Source organism: Syngnathus leptorhynchus, chromosome 6 (assembly GCF_054491065.1).
Source record: "Syngnathus leptorhynchus isolate UIUO chromosome 6, UIUO_Slep, whole genome shotgun sequence".
NCBI classification, from domain to species: domain Eukaryota; kingdom Metazoa; phylum Chordata; class Actinopteri; order Syngnathiformes; family Syngnathidae; genus Syngnathus; species Syngnathus leptorhynchus.
Genome location: NC_141200.1, coordinates 5814173 through 5837302, shown reverse-complemented (window position 1 = coordinate 5837302; position 23130 = coordinate 5814173). Strand labels below are relative to the sequence as shown.

Here is a 23130-nt window from a genome sequence, read left to right as displayed (position 1 = left end):
ATCTGTAGCCTCAAGCTGCTGCTACCCACATAACCATGCTAATTTATATATATTGTATTTTAAAAACCTTCCTAGGAAGTAATGTAAGGATTTCTATATTGGTTTTCAATTCTCGTGCGACTGGTGTGGAATGTAACCCCCCCCCCCCATTAGATGTAAACAAAAACAAAAAAAATTAAATAAACATTTTAATTTAAATAAGCAACAGGAATACATCTGGTTTGCTCAAGAACATAAAACACACAAAAAAATGTTTAAAAAAAGCACAACAACAGGAGCAAATATGAAGGGGATGGATGAAATGATCATGCTTGCCATATCTACTAGAATACAATATTTACAACTCATCAAATCAAAATGGTCATGACTTTTTAACGAGGTCACGTTTGAACACGAGCAGATTAAAGAATTATCTCTGTAGAAGTGAGACAGGAAGAGATACTCTGTTTAACTCATAGTGATCATCTCATATTTGTCCTTTAGACTGCAGTCCTCATCCTCCTCATCTTCCTCCTCCTCGTCCTCCTCGCCCTCCTCCTCGTGAGGCTTCTCGGCTTCCACGCGGGGGTGGTGAAGCTCGACGAGCAGGTAGTACAGAACGGCCGCCACCACAGCTCCCACCATAGGCCCCGCTACTGGGATCCACCACCAGTAGCCTGCCGTGCTGCGGAGAAACCAAAGATCATTTGATACTTTTGAACAGTGTCATGGAACAATGTTGGATCAACAACAACAATTGATCACGAGTGCGCGTGATATTATATAATAAGTCAACAATCCTTGTTGCCTAATCGTTTATTTCAATCAATATGTTTGTGCACTAAACATTCACATGTGATTGATAGGTTGTATCTTACAATTGACATAATTAAAAAAAAAAGGTATTTGTATTGTGTTTGCTAATAAGCAAAAACTTTATTTGCAATATTGTATGTATCACAATATAACACATGGATTTATGGATCGATTAGTCACCTGAAGACCTCCATGCCCCATCCGGCCACAGCTGTGAACAGTCTGGGCCCAAGGTCCCTGGCAGGATTCAAGGGGTAGCCACAGTTCAGTCCCATGGATACCCCGATGGCCATGATGATCAGCCCGATGGCCAGTGGCTCCACACCTTTAGGTGCACCAATGTTTCCTCCATCAATGATGGCCAGGATGCACAGAACCAGCATGCCGGTTCCCACCACCTGCAAACGAGAGCGATGATGTCACTAGTGGCTGAATTTTCTTGGATAGTCCGATTAAATGATCAATCAGAAGCAAAAGTTCCTGTTTCAAAGAGACATATTTGCATATTTCATAGAAAATGGATGGATGGATGGAAAATACACTTTTTTAGCTTTTAAATACATTTTATTGTGCACTTGGAGTCTCAAGGATTGTAGAACAATGTAATCTAATCCCTCCAGGTGCTGCAGAAATGCTTTCATAATCTGGAGGATATTTTTTACTCCGTTTATTTTCATTATCCATGACGTCACAATCTTTGGGGCGGTACCACCAAAACAAGGTAATGGGTGCGGCCAAACGTCTTCGCAAATCCGCCATCTTCATTACTCGGGGAGACTTTTACAGTCCAAATAATTTAATGATGCTGAAGTGGAAAGGTCCAAATATTTCGTTGTTGGATCCATTAACCCATACAACTTTTTACACCGTCCCCAGCATCAGAACCTCAAATAAATTAAAAAATTTTAATCTGGTTAAATTTCATTTTTTCAGGACGACGTTCCACATCTGTGGGTAAAGTCCTCCGAGTTCAAGAATTGTGTTTCAGAAATCGAGAAGGTTTTGCCGAGCGACTTCATTTCATTGAGGATTCAGTTCCTTCAATCTCTGGAAACGACGGACACAGTAAAGCGGTAAGCTTGAGATGACCCAAAAATAATAAACTGTATTTCACGTTCGTATTATTGAGTGTCTATAATGCCCTCGGTTTGATAGCATTAGCATCAGTCTTTCTGCTGAATTTAGCGCTGTACGATCTTTTTTCATTTCTTGTGGATGTATTTTAAGTAGTTGTATCAGATAAATTGCATCTAATGTGCTTTATTATTCTTGGGGGACACAATGTGTTAAATAAATCGTTAGCTTCTCGCTAGCGCTAGCATTAGCTTACTTCTTAATTGACTACAGTGCTTGTTTACAAGATGTGTTAAATGTGTTAAATAAATCGTTAGCTTCTCGCTAGCGCTAACATTAGCTTACTTCTTAATTGACTACAGTGCTTGTTTACAAAACGTGTTCATAAATATTGTTAGGGGATTGTCACCCTACACCACTCTTTTAATAGGGTGAAATGTAGTTTTCACTTTTCTAGCCCCAACATATTAGTTTTGGATCAGTGCATTGATTTGACAGACTGGAAATGGTGTTGAGCGTAGATCTCGACCTTCCGGTGAATCGGGTCATTAAACCCAAAAGCAAGCAAAGCAAAAAAGGGGGTTGTTCTCTGGCTAAATGGGGCAATCAATTTCACATTAGCAGTATTTCCGAGAATTTGTGTTATTTTGTGCCTGAATGGGACTGGGAGTACAATATAAATGGTGATCGGGCCATTGTGAGTTGTGTTCACCTGATCAATGAATCCGCCAAGAATCGAGAGGTGTCTCGCTGGGTAGGATGCGAAAATGTGACCGGTGGCATTGATTCCCGTCACCGACAGAATCCCGCTGGTGAAGTCCATGAAAGCATCTGTTTCAGAGAGTTCTCACTTGTCAGATATCAATAATTTACATAAAGCAGTGATTTATAGCCATATTTTTGTGCCATGAGGGAAAATTATGTATCGATGCTAGCAACGATAGGTTGACAATTATATGCTCCTTCACTAGATAGCAACTAGATGGTGATGTTTGACAAATTTCAAAGATTTGTACAGTTCATAAATATTTGTTTTGATCAATATTTATTTTTGCTGTAATTTCACCGTTGACAACTAGATGGCGATGTTTGAGAAATTTGAAAGATTTTTAGCATGATTGTCAAGAGAAGAAGTGTTATTTTTGTTTGATCGCATGCAGTCAGATATTTCTAATGAAAAACACGTCTTGGCTCAATAAATGTTGCTGGAAAGAAATGACTAAAACGCAGGTACGCTCACCGTAATATAATCCAAATACAGCAGCAGCTCCAGCAAATGCGCCAAGAAACTGAGCAATGACATAGAAAGGAAACTTCCAGATCTTGAGTTTGCCGAGGATCACCATGGCCAGAGATACGGCAGGGTTTACGTGGCCCCCTGGGATGGAGGACAAAAGCAAGAATAAGAAAGGGCTTCAGCCGCCATGACGGGTTGCGAGGACTACCACGTTCTATAACGCTCTCACACTATTTAAATGATCTGCAGGTGATTCGAGTCTCGCTGCTTAAATAGTAAACGGAAGTGAGTCCGAGCTAGCTCGATCAGTCGAGTATAAAAAAAAAATGATAGCGTGTGTATAAGAGTGTTTTAATGTTTCCCCAAACGGCCCCTTAAAGGCTGGCATGTTATCCTCTTCATCATTAGCGAGGCTGTCACATTTACGAGGGACAGCAGAAGGGAAGCAGCCCCCCGGTGCGGTCGCAGGCTTTGCTCGAAGAACCACACAATAGTTGGCCGTAAATGATGACAATAGCATCGGTGACTTTTGTTTCCAACAATTAAATCAAACGTCCTGGCTTCGTGCAAACCATTCGGTCCTGCTGCTCAAACGACAGGCGGGTCGGTCACGTTATGACGCCAATGTTTGCCGCAGAAGCACGGATGCGGGCCCGTGATCGATGTTTGCAGGACATGCAGCACCCCGGGTTATGGACGACCCCGGAGAGCCTGTGACTTGACATGACCAAATCAATGGCCGGTCCACATTGACTACTGACACATGGGAGGCAGCACAGCCAGAAAGTCTACACATTTGTAGAGATGAGCGCTTTCAAAAATGGATGGGTTGGATGGGTTGGATGGATGGATGGATGGATGGATGGATGGATGGATGGATGGATGGGTGGGGTCGGGTGGATGGATGGATGGATGGATGGATGGATGGATGGATGGATGGATAGATGGATGGAATTGGGTGGGTGGATGGATGGATGGATGGATGGATGGATGGATGGATGGATGGATGGATGGATGGATGGATGGATGGATGGGTGGGTGGATGGCCAATTGTTTCTGACCTACTGTATCAGAAAAAGTTGTTCAACATAGCATATCGGGTTACAATGATTAAACAATGAGCAATTCCTGTGCCGAATGCTTTAAATCTGAACGTAGAAGATCTTCCAATCTGCTAATATTTACCTGATACTCCACCGGCCACGTAAACGGCCATCATCAGTCCTACAGAGAAGCCGATGTGGACGGTGAGCGGCTCACCCAAAGAGTTTCGACTGAGGACCGTCTGGGCAACTGAGCCGCAACCAAACAACTTAAAAACACAGAAAGATGTGTGTATATGAAGTGAGAGTATAGCAGCTGAAAAAGAATGAATTGAATAATGCAAAGTGTTACTTACAACCAAAACAAAGGTCCCAAGGAATTCTGCCAGGAATTCCTTAAGTATTCCATGTTTGATCGCACAGTGTTTCCTCATGGCTTCTCTTCTTTCAATGTTTCGCTGTGCCGACTGTGATTAAAAGTGCCTCGACGTCCTGCTGTGTTCACTTCTGAGATCATGTTTGATCTCCACCTCTGCCCCAGCGCAGCCATTCAGTGCGCAGGATTGATCTGCTCGTACACCCATCATCAAGTTTACAGGCACGTGCGTCATCATCATGACTGACTGGATGCATGATTATCATAATGTGGGCAATCCACAGATTTATTTTATTTGTATGGAGTTTCTGGAGGTTTATAAACATCAATACACCGTTTAAAAAGTACAGTAGGGTACATGGAACTGTTAGTTGGGAGCGACAGAAACGCAGAAGAACATCCAGAGGAACATTTCTATACTGGACTTGAGAAAAGGGCTTGTTCACAATTTCTTTTTCCATGTCTTTGATGGGGTTAAGTTTGTTCCAAGTTTGACAACCCCAATGGAATGTTGGGCTGTCTCAATAATCCACATTGTGTGCACTGGAGCTTTGTTCGCCACATCATGTAGTTAGAAATACCGCCACTAGAGGTCAGTGTTATCACAATGCCAGGGTAACAGGAGTTGTTACTGAAATTACTGGGGAAAAAAATCCTAAATAAGTCCAAAGGAGATGCGAGTTATGTATCCAGTTAATCGGAAGCAGTGTCATCCAGGCCGTCGCCTTCCTCGGTCACTTTAATAACATGAGGAGATTTCCGTTTGCGTCTGGTGATGAGGAGAAGAAAAGACAAAACAAAGTTAAACAGTACTTTGCCATTTGTGCGTAATCCGACGCTAAGCATTCACCTCATGTCTTTCCTCATGGTGTCGATTTGGCCGTGAAGCTGCTCGTTGGCCTCGAGCTGCTCCTCCAGTTCTCTCTGCAGCTTCTTCTTGGCGTGCTCCAGGCGCTCGATCTCTTCCTCGGCCTCGTCCATCTGCCTCTTGGCCGTCTTCAGTCTCTGAGTCAACTGCGCCGTTTGCAACAAGTCAGATAGCAAGCAGCTGGCCGGAGGCGAGCGAGCGAGCCAGCGCTCGGCGGTGACGCCAGCTCTCCTACCTGGTCCCTGTGCGTCTGCAGGTTGGCGTGATCCTCGTCGGCTTGCATCTTCATCTCCTTCACCTTGCGCTCTAGCTTGCGGTTGGCTTGCTGCAAGTTGTTGTTGTCCCTGAGAGGAGATGCGCCAAGAGATCAGATGCAGCTTGCTGTAATTTTACACCCTCCCACTATGATGCTCACAGCCTTGCCAGTGTAGAGAAAGTGATACCACAAGGGAAATTACCACAGAACCTTGATGTCAAATATGGTCTCTGGAATATTTTACACTGTGGGATGAGATAGTCTTTAAAAAAAAAAAATGTTACCAGTAGGGCTGAATGATTTTGAAATATAATCCGAATACCATTTTCTTCTTCAATATTGCGATTTAATATGTGGTTAGTAATTAGTTTCTGACGTCTAAAGTCATTATTAGGTCATAAATTAGAGTGTCAGTTAACGGTTACCTTTCCTCCCCTTGCAACCGCTCCTCAAGTTCTTGAATGCGGCTGTTGAGTTTGGAAATGACAGAATCCTGGTTGGTCCTCTGCGATCCTTCTAAATGAGCCACTCTACTCTTCAGGTCTTTCATCTGAAATGAAACAAAGGAATGTTACAAACAAGGCAAAATTCAATTTATTTCCACTACAGGTCAGAGCCAATCTCAATAAATCAATAAACACTTAAATGGAGAGAAAAAAAATCCCTGACTCCAGAGCAGTTACGTTTTTGGCGGCATTAGCTCGGATCGACGACAGGTACACATTCGATTCTTCTTTTAATGATGAGTTGGTTCACCTTACCTGTCTTTCCAGACTCGTGTTGTCACACTCCAGGTCTTGCCTGACTGCTCTTTCCTGCATCAACTCACTCCTCATTTGATCCACCTGACACACACATCACACAGGCCTGCCCATCAAAATGTACACTTTGGCACAATTGTACTCTCCAGTCCAAGAATGCAAAACAAAATGTGCAAAAGACAGAAATGTAGTGTCTGAGGACAAACATGTCGCTATGTAGCTAATTGTTATGTAGCTGTAGCTAGCTAGCTGGTTATAGATCAAATCTATTATTGCTATTATTGTAATTATCTAGATAGGCAGACACACAAAAAAAAACCCGAATGAAAAAGGTCACTTTCAGTTTAAATAGACTTCATTAAAAAAAAGAGGAAATGTTGTCTAGTCTAAGCAGCCGCTCATCTCTAATAACATTCAGAGGCCCAGTGATGGGAAAGTGAATCACCACACACAATAGTTTGTGTCTCTTTGCGCTGCACCCAAAACAGTGTTTTGTGTCAATTAGTTCTCAGCGTTTTACTTCTAACAGTGGGCCGGCTAGAGTTACACAGAAAAGGGTCCCATGTTGATTGACATAAGTTAATAAGAAACATATGACGTACATCAACGTACATCAACATGGCTACAAACTGAACACGATGAAACAAAAACACATTTTTTTCGATATTTCTGGACAGCTGGGAGGAAATCTGAGAATGCAGCCTGCACATCTGTTTATGGTAAAAAGCACAACTTGAGGTAATAATTCTATAATGGGCAGGTTGACCTTTGACTTAATCTATATCAATAAAAAAAGGTCAGTCAGTGTTTTGGATAAAACGGAACGTAAACTTACCTGCTCTTTGGTTTTGTCTAATCGCTCCATCAAGCGGTCAGCCGTGCTGCGCTCATCATTAACGTCTTCCTCCAGTTGACCAATGCGGCCCTGAGAAGGAAAAACAAACGGTATAATATTATTTTATTTTGGAATTCATCTTATTTTCTTTAATAATAGAATAGACATATGAGTTTCCTTTTGAAAATCAATTTTTGTAATATAAGAATTTTAATTATTGATAATTTAATATCTTGTGAAATTGGCTGATATTAGCTCATTACATTAACAAAAATCTGTTTTTGGGAGAGTTTCCTGGTTGCATAAGTGTACACACCTGGGGACGTAGCTGTGTTTAGAATGAACCAATCACATTCTTTACCAAGGAGGTTATGTTTATTTACATCGCTTTTTGTTAGCCGATACAAAATGGCTGCTCACTTCTATAGTATAGCTAAATCACAGCTAGTTAGAAAATGTTTGAAAGTTAAAAAAGATTGCCTCTCCCTAAGGTGTCGGTGGTTATACAATGTTCCAGTATTTTAACTCGCACAGGTCAGAGAACTTTTCCCAGTAAACACGAGGCTTCCTCACTCGACGCGTAGTGTCAACACAGTGATGTCACTGTGTAATGTTTTGTCATCAGCGAGACAAACAGTGCCGAGCCGTGAGATGCTGCTGCGGTGGCGCCGTTCGGCACCCTCATCGCTCCCAGAGACAAGGCAAAGAGAAATAGTGGTGGTGCCAGGGCGTATAAACATCTCATGGCATGGGACTGACTGTAATGTAAGGTCTGCTCATGTATGTGCAGTACCTTGAGAGTTGTGACAAAAAAAAAAGAGTTTCTCATTCATCCAGGTCATGCTAATGGGCTAATTATTGATTACCAGACTCCAGATCTAAAATTTATAACTGAAAAGGCTTTTTGCACTTCGGAACTGTAAAAGCTTAAACAATTCTTGGGAAAAGTGATTTCAGGCACGTGTTCACCTCTAGAAGTTTGACATGCCGCTCGCGCTCCTCCACCGTGGTGGCGTTCCTCTCCTCCAGTTCGTCCACTTTTTGTTCCAGCTGCCGGGCCCTGGACTGGGCCTCCTGCTGCTCCCTGTAACACCTCCGCAGATCCTCCTCCAGAGGAAGCAACTGAGGAACAGAATAAACATGAAGATTAGGGAAATAGAAGAAAGCCGATGACGTGATACTGGCAGTTTTCATTGGCATCTCAATGTAGCCACAAAGTCCCTTTGATCCGGTCCATCAGTGACTTTGACCTATGAACCCGTGTTCTGATGAGTCAGTAAAATGATTTGCGAGGACCACACCTCATCCTGAAGTTTTTTGGCCGTCAGTCGGGATTTCTCCAGTTCAGCTCCCTTTTCCTGCAGCTGTCTGCGCAGGTCGGCCAACTCCCTCTGACTCCTCTCTTTGGCCTCGTCGACTTGGCTCTGAAGAACATCTGTGGAGGCCTCGCAGTCCTCCATGATGCTATTCATCTGAGCGGACAGATTTACAAGCAGTGAGGTGAAACTCCCCCAAGATAAGGTTCAGAGAAAGAGGCAGGGGGAGGCTCATACCTTCCTCTGAAGTTGTTCCACAGTCCTGTCCTGCAGCCTTCTCTCATCCTCCAGCTCACTTTTGCTCTTCCACAACTCTTCAGTTTGTTTGCGCTCCTCCCTGAGCTTCTCTTTCATGTCCCTGTGCTCGTGGTTGAGTTTGGTCAGCTTGCTCTAAAACAACAAAGAGTGTAATACTTATATCCATGTCAAATACTTTCACAAAGCGCTTTGTTTTTCTTTTTTTTTACTTGCACTTCCTCCAGACGAGTCAGCAGCGAGCGGTTGGACTGACACATTTCCTCTTCATTCCTCCTCACATCCTGCAGTGTTTCCTCCAACTGCTGCTTTTCCCTCTTTAGCGCAAACAAACAGGAAAACCCGGCATGACATCATTTCGTTCTGTGACATCTTCTCCGTGGAGGCGACCGACCTCTAGCTGCTTCGCTCGTTGCTCCTGCAGTCTCTCCGAAGCTCTCGACTCCTTAACGGCTAGGCTCAGTTGATCCGCCTTGCTGCTCAGCTCCTGCACTCGTCCCTTGAGTTGGTCTCTTTGCTGACTCAGGTCTTGTACCTTCTCCTTGGCAGCGCCGCCCTCCTCCAACGCTTCCGTCTTTTCTTGACCCAGCACGCCATTGCTCTAAGGTCGAATGGTAAGTCAAGATGGTGTGAAGAACAATTAATAACTGGGCCTTACCTCATTAGACTTCTCCAAATCTCTGAGGAGATGTTGAAGCTCTAGTTCATATTCCTCTTTCAGAGCAGCAATGTATTTGTCATGAGTCTCCACTTCATCTTTGATGGCCCCTTTCAAATCCATGAGCTCCGTCTCTTGCTGTTGTAGAAGCTCCTCATGCTCCTCCTTCACCAACAGCATCTCCTGAAAGTCTGCACGCAGCTGGGCCAGATCCTGAGAACATGACACATCATCAGCAGTGTCCACTTGATCTACTTAGAAGAATTAGGAGAGCAAAGCCTTACTTTCAGAAGAACTTCTTTCTCCGCATTGATCATGTCTTCCTTCTTGGATTGGTCCAATTCATCGTGCATCTCAGAGAGCTGATGCTGGAGGTCCTTCATCTGGAGTTTAGAACGTTCCCGGTCTGCAATCATCTGAGTCATCCTGGGGAACACACCACGTACAGAGATCACAATGGTTGGACGACAAGAAACAAAATAGCGCTGGCACTATAAACTCACTGGTCAAAATATTAGGTACACCTGTACAATAAAAAAAAAAAAAAAAAGAATTATGAATAAAATTGATTTATTTGCTATATAAATATTCAAATTCTACTAAGATAACACATTTTTTGTATAATACACCGAGCTGGATTGTTTTGTTCTCTTCGCGTTGTTTGAACAAACGAACAAAGAAGTGCTCACTCGTCTTTGGTAGACTTAAGTTGTGCCTCAATTTCCGTCAGTTTGTTCCTGAGGTCGGAGAGCTCAGCCTGACTCTTGGCCAACTCTTCCTGTAGCTTCTTCTTCTCCACCCGGGCCTTCTCACAGGCTTTGGCAAGTGTTTTTTCATTCTGGGTGGGGGAGACAATGTCAACTGTCTCAAGATGAACGTTTTAGTGACTTGGACGTATGGACTGCACAAAACCTTCAGCTCGGTTTCCAGTTTTTGCTTCAGGTCGCACACTTGTGACTCCAAAGCTTCTCGTTTCTCCAACAGCTGCTTCACCTCTACTGTCTGACTCTACAGAAGAGAAAGTTCCGTTCAAATGTTGAGTCAATCGTAACTATTTCCCTCCTCCGCTCACTTTGGCCTCCTCCTCCTCCACATTCTCGGACGTTTTCCACTTCAATCTGTTGATCCGTTCAAGCAGCAGGTTGACTTTCCTCCTGGTGACGGACACTTCGTCAGTCGTCCTAAGAAGAACAAAACGGTGCTTTATCGACACTTTGACTGAACAGAGATGGAAACATTGGCCCAACTTCCACATGTGTCAAAATAAGTGATAGACCTTAAAGACATTCCAAGGGAAGGAGTCATTTTATCTGTAGAAGCAAGATCACGCTCTGCATTCCTGACTGACTGTGTGTGTTCCACTTCTCCATGTTGTCACTCACCCTTCCTTGAGGTAGGTGAAGAGCATTTGTTTCGCAGCGTCTTCATTCGGGTCGACCGACACCTGCTGTCCTTTCAGAAGATCAGGAGTGACCTGGTTAGAGAGCATAATCAACTAGAACCTTTGGAAATGAGAAGCGTGTTCGAAGATATCACTTTACCTGAGCTTCTCTTTCGTCAGTGCCATCTGGTTTTAGTACTTTTGCTGCAGTGTTCATCTCATGATGAGCTTTAAGCGGCATACTGGGTTTGTTCTTGTCTCTTTTGTTGGCTTCTCCGCCCAGTAGTCGAGCTCTGGCTGACCCCGGAGGATATACCCCGCCGGAGGTCACGCCGCCGCTGACCCCCTTCAGAGACGACGCCCCGCTGGATGAAGAGGAAGACGAGTCGGAAGCTCGGCCGCTATCCACGCTACGTGACCGCCGCGTTTCCTCTGGGTCCAGACGGTTTCTGGGGCCGCCCCTTCCTCTACGCTGGCTGCTGTTGAACTGGTTGATTAGTTTGCCTACGGACGCAAAGGGCTCAGAGTCTACCGAGTTTGGCGACCTTGCGGGGAGGCGTCCGTCCGAAGGAGGCGTGTTCTGGTCATCTGTCGGACCCTCCGCTGGAAGCGGAATCCGGGCTTTGGGCCGGTCCACTGTTTTTCCATCAAAGGTTTGCGACGGGTTGAGATGGTTGAGGTTGTTGCTTCTGGGGTCATACGGTCTGAGGATCTCCGGATGTTTCTGGTAATGAAAATCTGACGAGAAGCTCGTCTCATCCGTGGACCGCCTCACCATGCCCGGCTTGTATCCAGTCTGGTGGGTGATGACCGATACGTCTCTGTGGGTTTCTTCGCTAGAACTGTTCAGAACTACAAAGGGTTGACCTTGAATCCCTTGTATCTGCACACGAACTCCAAACAAGTTGTCGTGGCCACCTCTGGAGTTGTGCGGATCAACGTAACTCTTCTGCATCCTCATTTCCGGGGAGCCACCTAAGCCGGCCATCGTGGCTCCTGCTGCATCAACAGATGAACTAAGGGGAGAAAACACGGGGGTCTGACTTAGTAAGATTCCAAATAGTAGCCACTAAGTTTACATTCCGAATGATGCTTTGTGTACCCAAATCAGGCCAAGGGTGTTTTAACCCTTCTGGACGCTGATCCAGCATGAGAAGGCGTACGTAGATGTTTACACAACATTGGAGTTGAGTAGGACAAAGTGACTTAGGGCCAGCTAAGGACCTCTTCACTCATATACACAGCTGCACATGAAGGCACAATAGTGTTGAATTTTTCTGTCTAATGCCAACAAGTCACGCTGTGTGTTAATGACACTGTTGTATTGTATCAACTATACATGACGGCTACAACTGGCTGAGGTCTGCGAGGTGTCGTCACCCACTTCATGGAAGAAAGGAGCAATATTTGTCTATAGAGATGTCAACAATGGAAGCATTGTCATCATTGTTGTACTCAATTAAAATTTAAAGTCATTTACAGATGCGTTTTGAGTATTTGTATTATTTATATATAAGAGTGTTATAACAAAGAAAAATACAAGTTCATCGATCATATTGTCCCTCAGCTTAAAGATATAAGGAAAAATTAGCGAATTGTTTTGGCACAAACAATTTACGTGCTTTCTTGTACTGATCAACATCATTGCCATAAATTTGAATGATTTATTTTAAAGTTGGTCACTATTTTGATTAATAATGTAGGGATGTGTGAGACACATTTAATACAAAGCAATGCACACTTTCTAAATTTTTACTTTTTTTTAAACTTCTGTTAAGTTGGGAAAGTCCTCCTTTGGAATTTCGTAAACGTAGTTAAGTTACTTAACCACATATGCTAAGTAAAAGCATGTGTGTTTTTTTTTAAATATGGAATTTCATATATCAGGCAGGAAAAATGAAAGTTGAGAAATGTTATTCTGGGGGCGGGGCATTGAATTAACAGTAACGCAAATACTTTACATTCATATAAACCTTTGTCATATTTTTTAGGGTTTCCAGCTTGATTGTTAGCATTAGCCAAGAGTTACCGTGTTCCACAGATGAAATCAGTAAACAACAAGTATTGCATATCTTTAAAAAAGGTAGGGTTGCTGCATACAAACAGGGAGGCTGTCTGTCACAAAAAGTATGCCGCTTTGAATAGATGGAGGCGAAAGAAATCTTTACCGAGGTTCCTCAAACTCAGCACAAGCACGCCAAAGAAGGGTAGAATCCGTTCTTTGCCATTTTTTCAATCTACGCAATGGAAAGGAGTAAAATCGTAATAAAAAGGTCAACGTACCCGCTGAGAGTGTGAAAATGAGTCAATGTGAGTCCAGTGAGTTAAGTCCTCCTCTTCCCCCGAACTGTCCCGCTGTCCTGCCTCTGCCCAATGAGGCGTTCACTGACGCTTCGGCGTCAGACATCCCAGTGTCACGTGACAAAGGGAGAGCTTCGGAAAATTGTTGCAGATGGCTCTGCACCGGGACTAGGGGGTGCTATAGCCTCATCAAAAATCTTTGGACAAGTCTTTTTGTCCGTCTATGTATTTTGTTCATATTTAAATGGTCCAAAGCTGGGAAAGGGAAGAGGATGTATTATTTGTGTTTTATTGGTTGTTGGTGCTTATATGTAGGTATGCACTTTTTTGAATCTGATACAACATAATTTATATGCATTGATTTTTTTTTTTTTTTGTCAAGGCTTGCTGAGCCTTGGGGTTCCACAAACTCTAGTTTGGGGGACCTGTTGGATAAACTACATTGACAATCGAGTATTTGTTTTTTATATTACTTTTCACAGCTGTCGCCTAGATTTTTTATAGTTTTGTTAGTCTGCTTTAAAAGACATCTCTGACTTGAGGTGCTCTCGACTGATGAATTGTCATCATTAATTAAAACTAACTGGTGTTCTGCAGGACCCAATTTGACAAATAGTGATTGATGCGAGTGTGGTACCCCACAAATTCCAAGTATTAACAGAAAAAAAAAAAAGACATCAAGAACAAGAAAAACATGTATTGCTATGTATGCAGACACAGGCCATTTGGCTAATTTAAACTGTACACATACTGTACATTTTATAATAGCAGAAATTGTTATGATTATTTGAGATTTGTTCAGAAAAACAATAAACACACCATTTTGCATCAACATATTACTCAAAACATGAATCGAGTCTAAAACTGCTCAATGTTTCCTTTGTAAAATCAAGAGTGACAAAAGCATTGACAGACATTTGTATAAAAGTTAAGTTACATAACTTAGGAGGGGAAAAATGTTCTAAACATGCGCAGATACACACGCACGCACACACACACACACACACACACACACACACACACACACACACACACACACACACACACACACACACACACACACACATTTGGCTAGCTCTGAAAAGGAATGATGTCAGTGACAAACATTTTGTTTTTTGCCCACCAGTGTTGTTCTTAACAGTGCTAAACATCCAAATAAAAGAACAGCTTCAATAGATAGGATGCTAATTAAAACATTCTTGGAGATCTGTTCATTCACAGAATGGGCCAACTCCTGAAACACGCACGCACGCACGCACACACACTCACACAAGAAACTCACAGCAACGTCCACACTCACAAGCCACAGAACAAATAAATCTGCTGTCTGAGGACGAAATGTCATGTCTGCCATTTGGGCAAATATGCTATCAAACTGTCTGCCAAAGTGCAGATGACACCTTGCTACAACGGCGGTTCATCCATTCAGGAAAGATCATAAATATAGCAAAAAAATGTACAAAACATCTGCAAGTTACAATGCATTTGTCTGTTCCAAGTATACTTTCAGGCACAAAGTTAGTAGTGTGTTGGAGAAGCGAGGGGATGATTGTTCAACTGCATCGACACTTTACACAGTCTCTGATGCTCATTATAGACACAGACTCAAGTATCAAACATTTTTTTTTCAAAATGGGTTCATACTTATAACAATCTCAAGAATAACCTAAAATGCACTAACCAATTACAGGTTTATAAATTGCCCTTTGTTAATAAAAAATCCCAGCTGTTCAATGTTTAAGTATTTTTTTAAACAACTTATGGCGGCAGAAATCTTGTGTGAATTTGTTGTCTATTGTGTAACTTTTGTACATGGAAATTGCGCCTCCTTGTGGACTCGCTGTCTGCGACAGAGTCAGCAACAGTTTTGAAGGCAAGAATGTTGGGAAACAGCTAAAATGATTACAGTTGGGTTCCCGTTAGGTTTTTTAAATCTTTGTGGAATACTATATTTGTATTTTTGTAATTCTGTCTCCCATTATTAGCTGATGCTGCATTCATGGCTAGTGGATGTGAATTGGAATGTTTACAGAAGGTCAAATGAAGCTCATCTATAGGATATAGTGCATTTTTGGATCATCTTGAAATTGGACCCATAAGCCCAATTTAATTATCCCAAACATTTTTTGACTGTACGATATATCCCCCCCCCCACACACACACACACAATTTAGAGCTCCTTCAACACTGTGTCAACAACCAAATATTAATAAAAATATATCCTCATAAAGGTGATGTTGGAAGTCCATATTGGTAAATTGTTGGGAATTGTTGACTGCTGGGAGCCTCAGAGATGGCCCATTGGGTTTGCAGGGTCGCTGAGACCTGGATGAAATGCCACATGCATGGACTGTGCGTCTGTCATGACAGCAGACATCTTCTCTTCCTCTCTCCTCCTCAGACACGCTGCTTTCGGGTTGAGGTTCCTCTCTGAAGGGCAAGCGGTGGTTTGGTTGAGTGTAAGGACAAGTTTTTTGAAGATCATCTGCGTACGGCGCTCACCTCTGACTTGTTGTTCCAGGCTGAGGATGACTGCCACAGCCTGGTGCAGCACCAACAGCTTTGTCTGCGGCTTCTCACTCTTCAGATGCAGCTGACACATGTGACCCAGCTCCTTGAAGGCCTCGTTGATGTCGCGGACGCGCAGACGCTCCCGAGCATTGTTGGCCATTCTCCTCTCACGCTCTCGCTCGGCCTTCTGTTCCGGACTCAGATCTTCGTCCTCGTGGATACTTCAGCATTTGGACGAAATGGGAGAGGAGAATTAATGTCGAATCGATTTGATGCAGATTTTACTGCCCCCTGGTGTCCACTAAGAAGAACAGTCCTCTATTTTTAATCCATAAAAAGTCTCCTAATTTGCTTTCATATCATTTGTTGTCCAATCAGATTTCATCCAGTATGTGTTGTCAGCTCAGACTAGATGACTCAAACTATATCAAACTGGAAACGTGGTCTACCTGTCCCGCGTGCTGTTGTCTCCATGCGATTTGAGTTCGCTTTCCTCATCTGACCTTTGACTGTCAGAGCTGTGACTGGTGTGCATCATATCTTCTCTCTCGCTCCTTTCCATCTTCAGCTCCACATTTCCTGGGATTCCCAAACTCCCTGCAAAGGAAGACGGAAGGTTACATACTGTGACATCAATTTGGCAGATGACCACCGTCAAGGTTAAAAATTAGCCATCGAGTCACCTCGACATCCTCTTGGCATGGACTCCAGCGTGGTCCCCTGTCTAGCGGGGTACGGATGTCCGTTCTGTGTGCGGCCCTGGAAGGCTGAGTGGTTGTTATTCATGGTAACAGCTTCAACCTTTGCGGCACACAAAAAAGTCGATGAGATATGGCCGATATTTACAGTATGTGAGAATTCCTTTCAATAATCATCATAAATTGTGATACAATACAGCGTTTGAAACTCTTCTGGACCGAGGACAAAACCAACATCTGCTTCTTTGTACCCAATGTCCTCCTGAGTGGATCATTTTTCATACAGAGCAGATCTTAATCCTCCCCTTAAAACTGCTATACACTTTATATTACATCAGTAATTCTCTTCAGCGATGATTCACTCCTAATCGACACATCCAAAGTATGAAACGTAATACCGTTCTCCCCCAGGGGATTAGAATATACTTTCCCTCCAGCTAGGCCCAAATCCGCCCACTCGGCAAAAACATGCCGTATCTGAGGCAAAACCCCATCACCTCGCACATTCAGTACACTTCCTACACAAAGGTGACGTGTCTCTGGCCCATTGTGTTCTGTTTCCTATTTTTGCCGATAACATCGTGGAAAAGTCCACAAGCCGAAGAGCGTGCGCAAACACGAGATGACATTTGCATACGTGCAGCGCCGTGCTTAAATGCTTCAAAGTCTACCATAGTTGGGGTGTGGCACGTGAGTGGCAGCGTGCTGGCGGGGTTTGGTCGGCCCTGGAGGTTCTGGTTCAGCAGGCTGTGGATGTCAGCAGGCAGGCTGGGCATGGGACCCACGGCGTGGTTTCTCAGAACGTGGATCACATCATCCAATCTGTCCAGTCTGTCCTCTACCTGAGACTTGTAGGTGGAAAAAATATTGGTTTAATCCTGGCGTAACTGAGCTAAAAAAAGTAACATGGCATATTGGTGGATTAAAATCTCTCTCTCTCTCTCTCTCTCTCTCTCTCTCTCTCTCTCTCTCTCTCTCTCTCTCTCTCTCTCTATATATATATATATATATATATATATATATATATATATATATATATACTTTTTATCATACAGATGGATTACATATTTTAAAAAGTATTATAAATGACTGTGCTGGCAGATGCTAAGATGCTAGCTATCATTATTTATTTGGGTAAGGCCAGTTGAATGGTTGAATTATTAGAAAGTAGTTTGGATTAATATTTTGGGGGTTTAATAAGTCAGAGGAATGTTTAGTAACGCTTTAGACTAGTTATAATTTGTATAATTAGTTGATTAGTTCTAATTTCAGCACGCTAATTTGATTGGTTAGTAGGTTTCTATGGGATACAGGTAATTTCGAATAAAAGACGCCCCGGAAGTGCGCGGGCGCAGCAGTGAAGGCATATCGTTTTTTGACGTTGTCCGTTTCATCAAGTAAATTTCCCGTCTTATGTGAACCTTCTTATGTGTTGTTTAGTACTCAGAAAGCCCGTCGAGCTTTGGTCGGAAAACCGCCACGAACGCCAACAACGACGTGCACGCAAGCGCCCGTGGTGGATACACGCACATCGAGAAGCGCGGGGCGATTATGGACAGGAATGAACCAAAGTGAAAGAAAACAAAAGGAAACTCAACTAGTCCGTGAGTACACCGAAATAATGACGGAAATGCATTGGATAAAGGATACGACAGTAGTAGTATGTGTGCCATGAAAATGGAGTTAAATGGAAAATGTCCGATTTTTATTCTGGTGCAACGGGGAACGCTCAAAGGCACTTTATGATGATATTGATTCAACTTTATAATCATCTCTTACCATGGATATAAGTGAGGACTCATAATGTGGCGACTCGGGAGTCTGTACTGAGTTGCGGGGCCACATATTGGTTCCTGTTCCATGGAAAACAAAGAGAAAATCAAATAAACAAACACAAACTAGAAAGCTTGGCACTCCAAATAATCAGTGTTCCGCTGAGGGTAGCAGATTGAAGCCGCTCGACAGTTAACCTGCAGGTTCGCTGGCGTTTGGCAGAGGCGACGGGGACCTCACAGGCGTGGACGAGCTGGAAGGGAAACTGCTGCTGGTGTGATCGGGGGAATAAATCTGGCAGCAGACATGGAGGGAGAGAAAAAGAAGAAGAGGAGGAGGAGGAGGAGTGGGATGGGGGCATGGATCATTTTAAAGGCACTTGTCATTTGTGCACCGGCTGCTGTTAAAGCAGCCTCATAACCCAAACTAACTCATCAATTGTGCTCATATTACTAGTCAGCAGCTAATAAAAAGTCTGAGAGTAGTAGCCCTTTGCTGATATGCACTCGCCTGTGACTGCCAGGAAAGACGGACTATTTCCTCTTTGCATTGCACCCCCGGGGGCCTTCGCTTTAGTTTTATAGTCTTGTTTTGGATGTTTGATTGTAACGGAGAACAAATGAATTGATGCAATGGGAGTGTGGTGCGCTATACTTACAGATGCCAAAGCTTTGCCCAATGTATCGCCCGTCTGTGACCCTCCTGGCACATTTGTGTGGTTTCCTGAGACTGACAAATAATCCCAATTAAGGAAAGAATAACCAAGCAAAATATTTGAAATTTTGAGGGATTTTAACCAGAAGTATTTTCGTGACATCTGGGTTTGTGATGAAGTGACGTTTTAAAAATAAAAAAAATACAAATTAGCCTCTTAATGGCTTAATTTCTGTTAACATAGAACAAAATATTTAACTTAATATCAGAAATGTAAAAAAACAAAAACAAATCATCACATCTGCTTTTATATTTAGCACCCCTTGATTTTTTTTTCCTTTTCACTTTTTTTTTGTGCAACCTTGAAAGAGGACCTTGGGCACTACTAACTGCAATGACTTCATTGCCTCACCGGTGGAATTGTCTGTTGTGTTGATCGACGGGGTGTGCGATGATACATTGTTGCGATGAAAAGTGGACATGGGAGGGAGAGCCCTGTTCATGTCTGCTGCAATCGCCGAGTGTGGAGAATAGTCCTAAAAATAAAATAAAAACACATGAAGTCCTGGGTTGTAAAAAAAAACCCAATCCGTGACAATCTGGATGTAAATCTCACCAGGTGTCCATGCGGCTGCAGACTGTTGTAGTTCCCCGCTTGCGTTTGGTGGTTGCTGGTTGCTCCCAGTGCACCTTCATAGCCATGCTGGTTCAGCCCGTTTACGGCACTCCAGATGTCAGGCAAATTGCTTGTGCCCTCTAAAATGAATGACAATATGTTACATGTAGCACTGGAGTAGCATCTCAAGCAGACGCAGCCTGCATGGGTGTCACATTCATTAAGCGTTATTTACCACTTTCACAGACTCTTTGTTTTTTTTTTTTGCCCAAACTTAATTAACTTTGTAATCAACAGCGTAGGCTGAATGACATCCATCAAAGTGTTTAGCTGATTTTGCGTATTTGGAAGAAAAAACAAAAAACAAAACGTGCATTTATGGAAAAAATTACAATTTGAATGCAGAGAATTGTGAATATTCACTGTAGTAATAAAAGACACAATAATAAGTAAATACAAGTTTTAAACAACATGTCGGAGATGTTTTAATGACATAAGAATAAATCCACTTCATAAAGCCCGTGTTTGTGTTTTTGCTCTACTTAAAAGCAAGGATTTGGTGATCTAAATTTCTTTGGCTTACTATATTTCTTTTTTTAATATTTGGCCAACTGAGCTTAGAATAAATCATCAATTTGCTTACCAAAAAAAGTGCTGGCAAACACATTATTGGAGACCTTGTTGGACGGATGTAAAGATGAGTTCTGGCTGAAGTCATCACTCCCGGGAGATTGCCCATAAATCTAAAAAAAAAAAAAAAGACAGTGTGATCACATTGAGAAATGCAAACCGCCACACGTCGGCGTGGATACTACGATGGGAGTAGTACATTCAAAACAAAGCAGAGAGCTGATGCACACTTAGAGCAGTTGCGATAATCCATAAGCCGCAGATCCGTGCACCTCCTCATCCGGATTTAGGAACCATTCAGCATGAGAAATCCCTGCCCTAATCGTGATCGGTTCTCCTGGCTTCAGTGGGCTGAGATACAATTCCCTTCTTAATGAAACTGAGTTACAGGCCTGAATGAGAAAACCATAACAAGTGCTCTGACCTTGCTGAACCTTTTTTTTTTTTTCTTCATCCAAGGAAAAATTAATTGCAAAGCGGAATTCATCTGAGCTTTCCACTTGTGTTACGTTTTGACTACACACAGACGAGAAGTCTGGGCTGCACCTGCACCTCCCTCCAGCGCTTTGATGTGGCCCAGGAAATGAAAATAAAACTCCCTGCGCAGCATCAATGGGGTGTCAGTTACCCGGACGACAAGTCCCGTAAAGCGGGCTATTAGAGACTCTCTTGAGCTCGCTCGTCCGAGCACACACAGAGCCGTGACCCTGGTTGGCATGAGTCCCATGGTGATTGCGGGCCAGGCCAAACAGAGGAGCCCCTGCCGACACTGGGCCAGTCTGAGCCGCCACGGGCAGCATATGGCCAAGGATAAAGCCAATTGTCCTCCTTACCATCAGCATAGCAGGCGACCCGTTAATAATGGTCACACCCCCGCCCCAGCACGCCTCCTTTGGCCCCCGCCGGAGAGGAGGCCCGTCACCATGGCATCCTCTTTTAGCCTAGCATTGATTTAGAAACCATCAATCATGGCATCACAAATGATAAGAGACTCCTTTTTTTCGACACCAATTAAAGGACTTAAGTAGGAGAGGATTCGTATGAAAGTATTGTTTTCAGCATATGTTTTGAAAAAGTCTGTTTTATCTTAGCTCGGTATGAGGTAACCGTATTGTTAGCTTAATAGCATAGCGCCTTAAGTAATTTTAAACTTGTCAATAAAACAAAACAATGAAACTCACCAATGTGCTTCACTTTTTAATTTTTGTGTGTGTAGATTCTCTATCATTCAGGTCGTGGTAATGCGCAAACGTTGAATCGAAACAACTGAACTGGATTCTCCGTTTTGGGCAAATTTGTTGGATTTTCCAGTTTAAAATTGACTAACACTTATTGTATGCTAATAAGCTGATCATATTTGGTCATTTTAATTTTAACCTTACTATAGAACAGTGGAACCACGTTAAAAATGATTATATTTCAACCTATTGGTATTGATATTTATTATGTCATTATAATAGTAATAGTAATGACATGCAGTACAAAATTAGGATAATCATGCTTTTTAAAAGAGATTTTTTTTTTTTTTTTAAACTGGTGCATTTCAGGTTCCATTTTTAATTTGCAACTATTTCAAATCCGTCGGTAAACGAAATGGAAACTAGTAAACAACAAAGGAGTGCACGCCAAGGTTTTGCTATGGTATCACATTATCACGTTAGATGAGAGTAATATCAACTTGCACTTGAGAGCGCTCCTCAAGCAAGCACATGCAACCAATTTTCTGCCTCTGTGATCCATGATGTCTGGATATGGTTAGTCTCAGCCAGATCAAAGCTGCCTTTGATAATGGCTGAAGCGATGGAGGGACGGCCCAAATCAAATAGAAATAGCCAGCAATCTGCTTCATGTCAAGATGCTGCTTGCTGCTGCCAGGCTGCTTGCCTTAGCTAACAGGAAGCAGGAGTTCTGCCAGTGCATTCAAACACAACTTTGTCAACATGCAAACGCCACAAGTGTGCATCGATATTGGCAAACGTGATGGTGGTGGTGTTCCATTCCAGATTCAGAAGTGCACATTGAGCACTTGAAGCTGAGATGCATGTCCGTAGAGAAATAAACAAGACACAGTACACCACTCGGTCACAATAGAAAGCAATACACCCATAGTCTATAAGCATATGGTGTCAAACCCAAGGCTCGGGGGCCAGGTCCGGCCCACCAGATCATTTTATGAGGCCCGTAGTGCATCGACTTCATGTGTCAATAATACAATTCCAAATTGTCTTTGGTTTTGAAAATTAGAGAAATTACTTGCAATTTTATTTAACCATTCATTTTTTTTTTAAATATTGTAACAATTTTTACTAGTCTCTGATTTCAAAACTAGTTATTCATCAGTTAGTTGTGTGGCCTTTACTGTATATAAAATAAGGCATTGACCCTCCAAAGGAAACGATGCAAATGATGCGGCCCACCACAAAAGTCAGTTTGACCTATCTATCTATCTATCTATCTATCTATCTATCTATCTATCTATCTATCTATCTATCTATCTATCTATCTATCTATCTATCTATCTATCTATCTATCTATCTATCTATCTATCTATCTATCTATCTATCTATCATCTAATCTAATTTGAATACATACAATATACACACACGCACAACAAACTTAAACACGCGTGACTTGTGAGCCATAATAATGCCATCACACCAGTTGCGGACCACAATTGTTCTCCCACCGTTGCAACAAGCAAAGCTCTTCACAAGCCAGTAAATAAACCCAACGGTGCATTCAATGACATCAGCATCACACATGCATCAAAGTGACTCTTCTGAGATAAAGATGCACATAAGAAAATTGTACTCACGGGCTTCATGTTGTAGCAATACATGAGTGAGTTGCCGCCTGCGCTTGAGACAGGATGAGCACAGTACATAATAAAGTCTGCTGCACTTCACAGTACAGTCCACAATGTGTCAGTTCCGTCAGTCACTCGGTGTCTCTACTCGTGGATATAGTCCTCTTGCACTTCTCTCTCCTAATCTACCCCTACTGCTTGTGCAGCTTCCCACAGACGACGTATGCAAATTAGGGCTGGACCATTACAGGCAGTAGAAAGGGGTGGCCAAGAGAGGATTTGATGA

The 23130-nt window shown here is 42.8% G+C and overlaps 3 protein-coding genes across 5 annotated transcripts; all 3 read right to left on the bottom strand.

Annotated features, from left to right (window-relative positions):
* Positions 1–229: 229 nt before the first annotated feature.
* On the bottom strand, positions 230–4648 carry aqp9a (aquaporin 9a). Its single transcript, XM_085913749.1, has 6 exons — positions 4506–4648; positions 4292–4418; positions 3110–3247; positions 2582–2700; positions 976–1193; positions 230–664 (listed from the first exon to the last, which is right to left on the bottom strand). Exons 1-6 carry the CDS (start codon positions 4581–4583, stop codon positions 448–450), a joined length of 897 nt encoding a protein of 298 aa, XP_085769875.1. The 5' UTR covers positions 4584–4648; the 3' UTR covers positions 230–447.
* A 136-nt stretch (positions 4649–4784) lies between these two features.
* LOC147055568 (cingulin-like protein 1) lies at positions 4785–13286 on the bottom strand. Of its 3 annotated transcripts, XM_085913748.1 has the most exons (20): positions 13139–13286; positions 11401–11871; positions 11016–11331; positions 10857–10948; positions 10547–10655; positions 10387–10482; positions 10164–10312; positions 9759–9900; positions 9475–9687; positions 9211–9417; positions 9029–9133; positions 8799–8951; positions 8547–8717; positions 8215–8367; positions 7246–7335; positions 6411–6494; positions 6075–6199; positions 5629–5737; positions 5376–5539; positions 4785–5294 (listed from the first exon to the last, which is right to left on the bottom strand). In XM_085913748.1, exons 2-20 carry the CDS (start codon positions 11841–11843, stop codon positions 5219–5221), a joined length of 2997 nt encoding a protein of 998 aa, XP_085769874.1. In that variant the 5' UTR covers positions 11844–11871; positions 13139–13286; the 3' UTR covers positions 4785–5218. The 3 variants fall into 3 exon arrangements, with proteins under 3 accessions (XP_085769874.1, XP_085769872.1, XP_085769873.1); XM_085913746.1 differs by having other exon boundaries at positions 11016–11871; XM_085913747.1 differs by having other exon boundaries at positions 10857–10921; positions 11016–11871.
* A 552-nt stretch (positions 13287–13838) lies between these two features.
* LOC147055567 (transcription factor 12-like) lies at positions 13839–22922 on the bottom strand. The gene is made up of 12 exons (XM_085913750.1): positions 22854–22922; positions 20052–20151; positions 19409–19548; positions 19205–19328; positions 18797–18867; positions 18336–18432; positions 18145–18218; positions 17037–17213; positions 16351–16468; positions 16117–16264; positions 15659–15888; positions 13839–15586 (listed from the first exon to the last, which is right to left on the bottom strand). Exons 1-12 carry the CDS (start codon positions 22920–22922, stop codon positions 15444–15446), a joined length of 1491 nt encoding a protein of 496 aa, XP_085769876.1. The 3' UTR covers positions 13839–15443.
* Between the last annotated feature and the right edge of the window lie 208 nt (positions 22923–23130).

What these genes read in the sequence shown, in the direction of transcription:
- aqp9a (XM_085913749.1), bottom strand. Translation starts at nt 4,583, where the DNA reads ATGAGGAAACACTGTGCGATCAAACATGGAATACTTAAGGAATTCCTG. An exon ending in TTGGCGGATTCATTGATCAG is followed by an intron (nt 1,194 to 2,581) that starts GTGAACACAACT and finishes TCTCGTTTGCAG; the next exon opens with GTGGTGGGAACCGGCATGCT. An exon ending in TGGGGCATGGAGGTCTTCAG is followed by an intron (nt 665 to 975) that starts GTGACTAATCGA and finishes GTTTCTCCGCAG; the next exon opens with CACGGCAGGCTACTGGTGGT.
- LOC147055568 (XM_085913746.1), bottom strand. Translation starts at nt 11,843, where the DNA reads ATGGCCGGCTTAGGTGGCTCCCCGGAAATGAGGATGCAGAAGAGTTAC. An exon ending in ATTTGGAGAAGTCTAATGAG is followed by an intron (nt 9,418 to 9,474) that starts GTAAGGCCCAGT and finishes ATTCGACCTTAG; the next exon opens with AGCAATGGCGTGCTGGGTCA. An exon ending in CTCGTCTGGAGGAAGTGCAA is followed by an intron (nt 8,952 to 9,028) that starts GTAAAAAAAAAG and finishes TTGTTGTTTTAG; the next exon opens with AGCAAGCTGACCAAACTCAA.
- LOC147055567 (XM_085913750.1), bottom strand. Translation starts at nt 22,922, where the DNA reads ATGTACTGTGCTCATCCTGTCTCAAGCGCAGGCGGCAACTCACTCATG. An exon ending in CACAACAGACAATTCCACCG is followed by an intron (nt 18,868 to 19,204) that starts GTGAGGCAATGA and finishes ATTATTTGTCAG; the next exon opens with TCTCAGGAAACCACACAAAT. An exon ending in AAACGCCAGCGAACCTGCAG is followed by an intron (nt 18,219 to 18,335) that starts GTTAACTGTCGA and finishes TCCATGGAACAG; the next exon opens with GAACCAATATGTGGCCCCGC.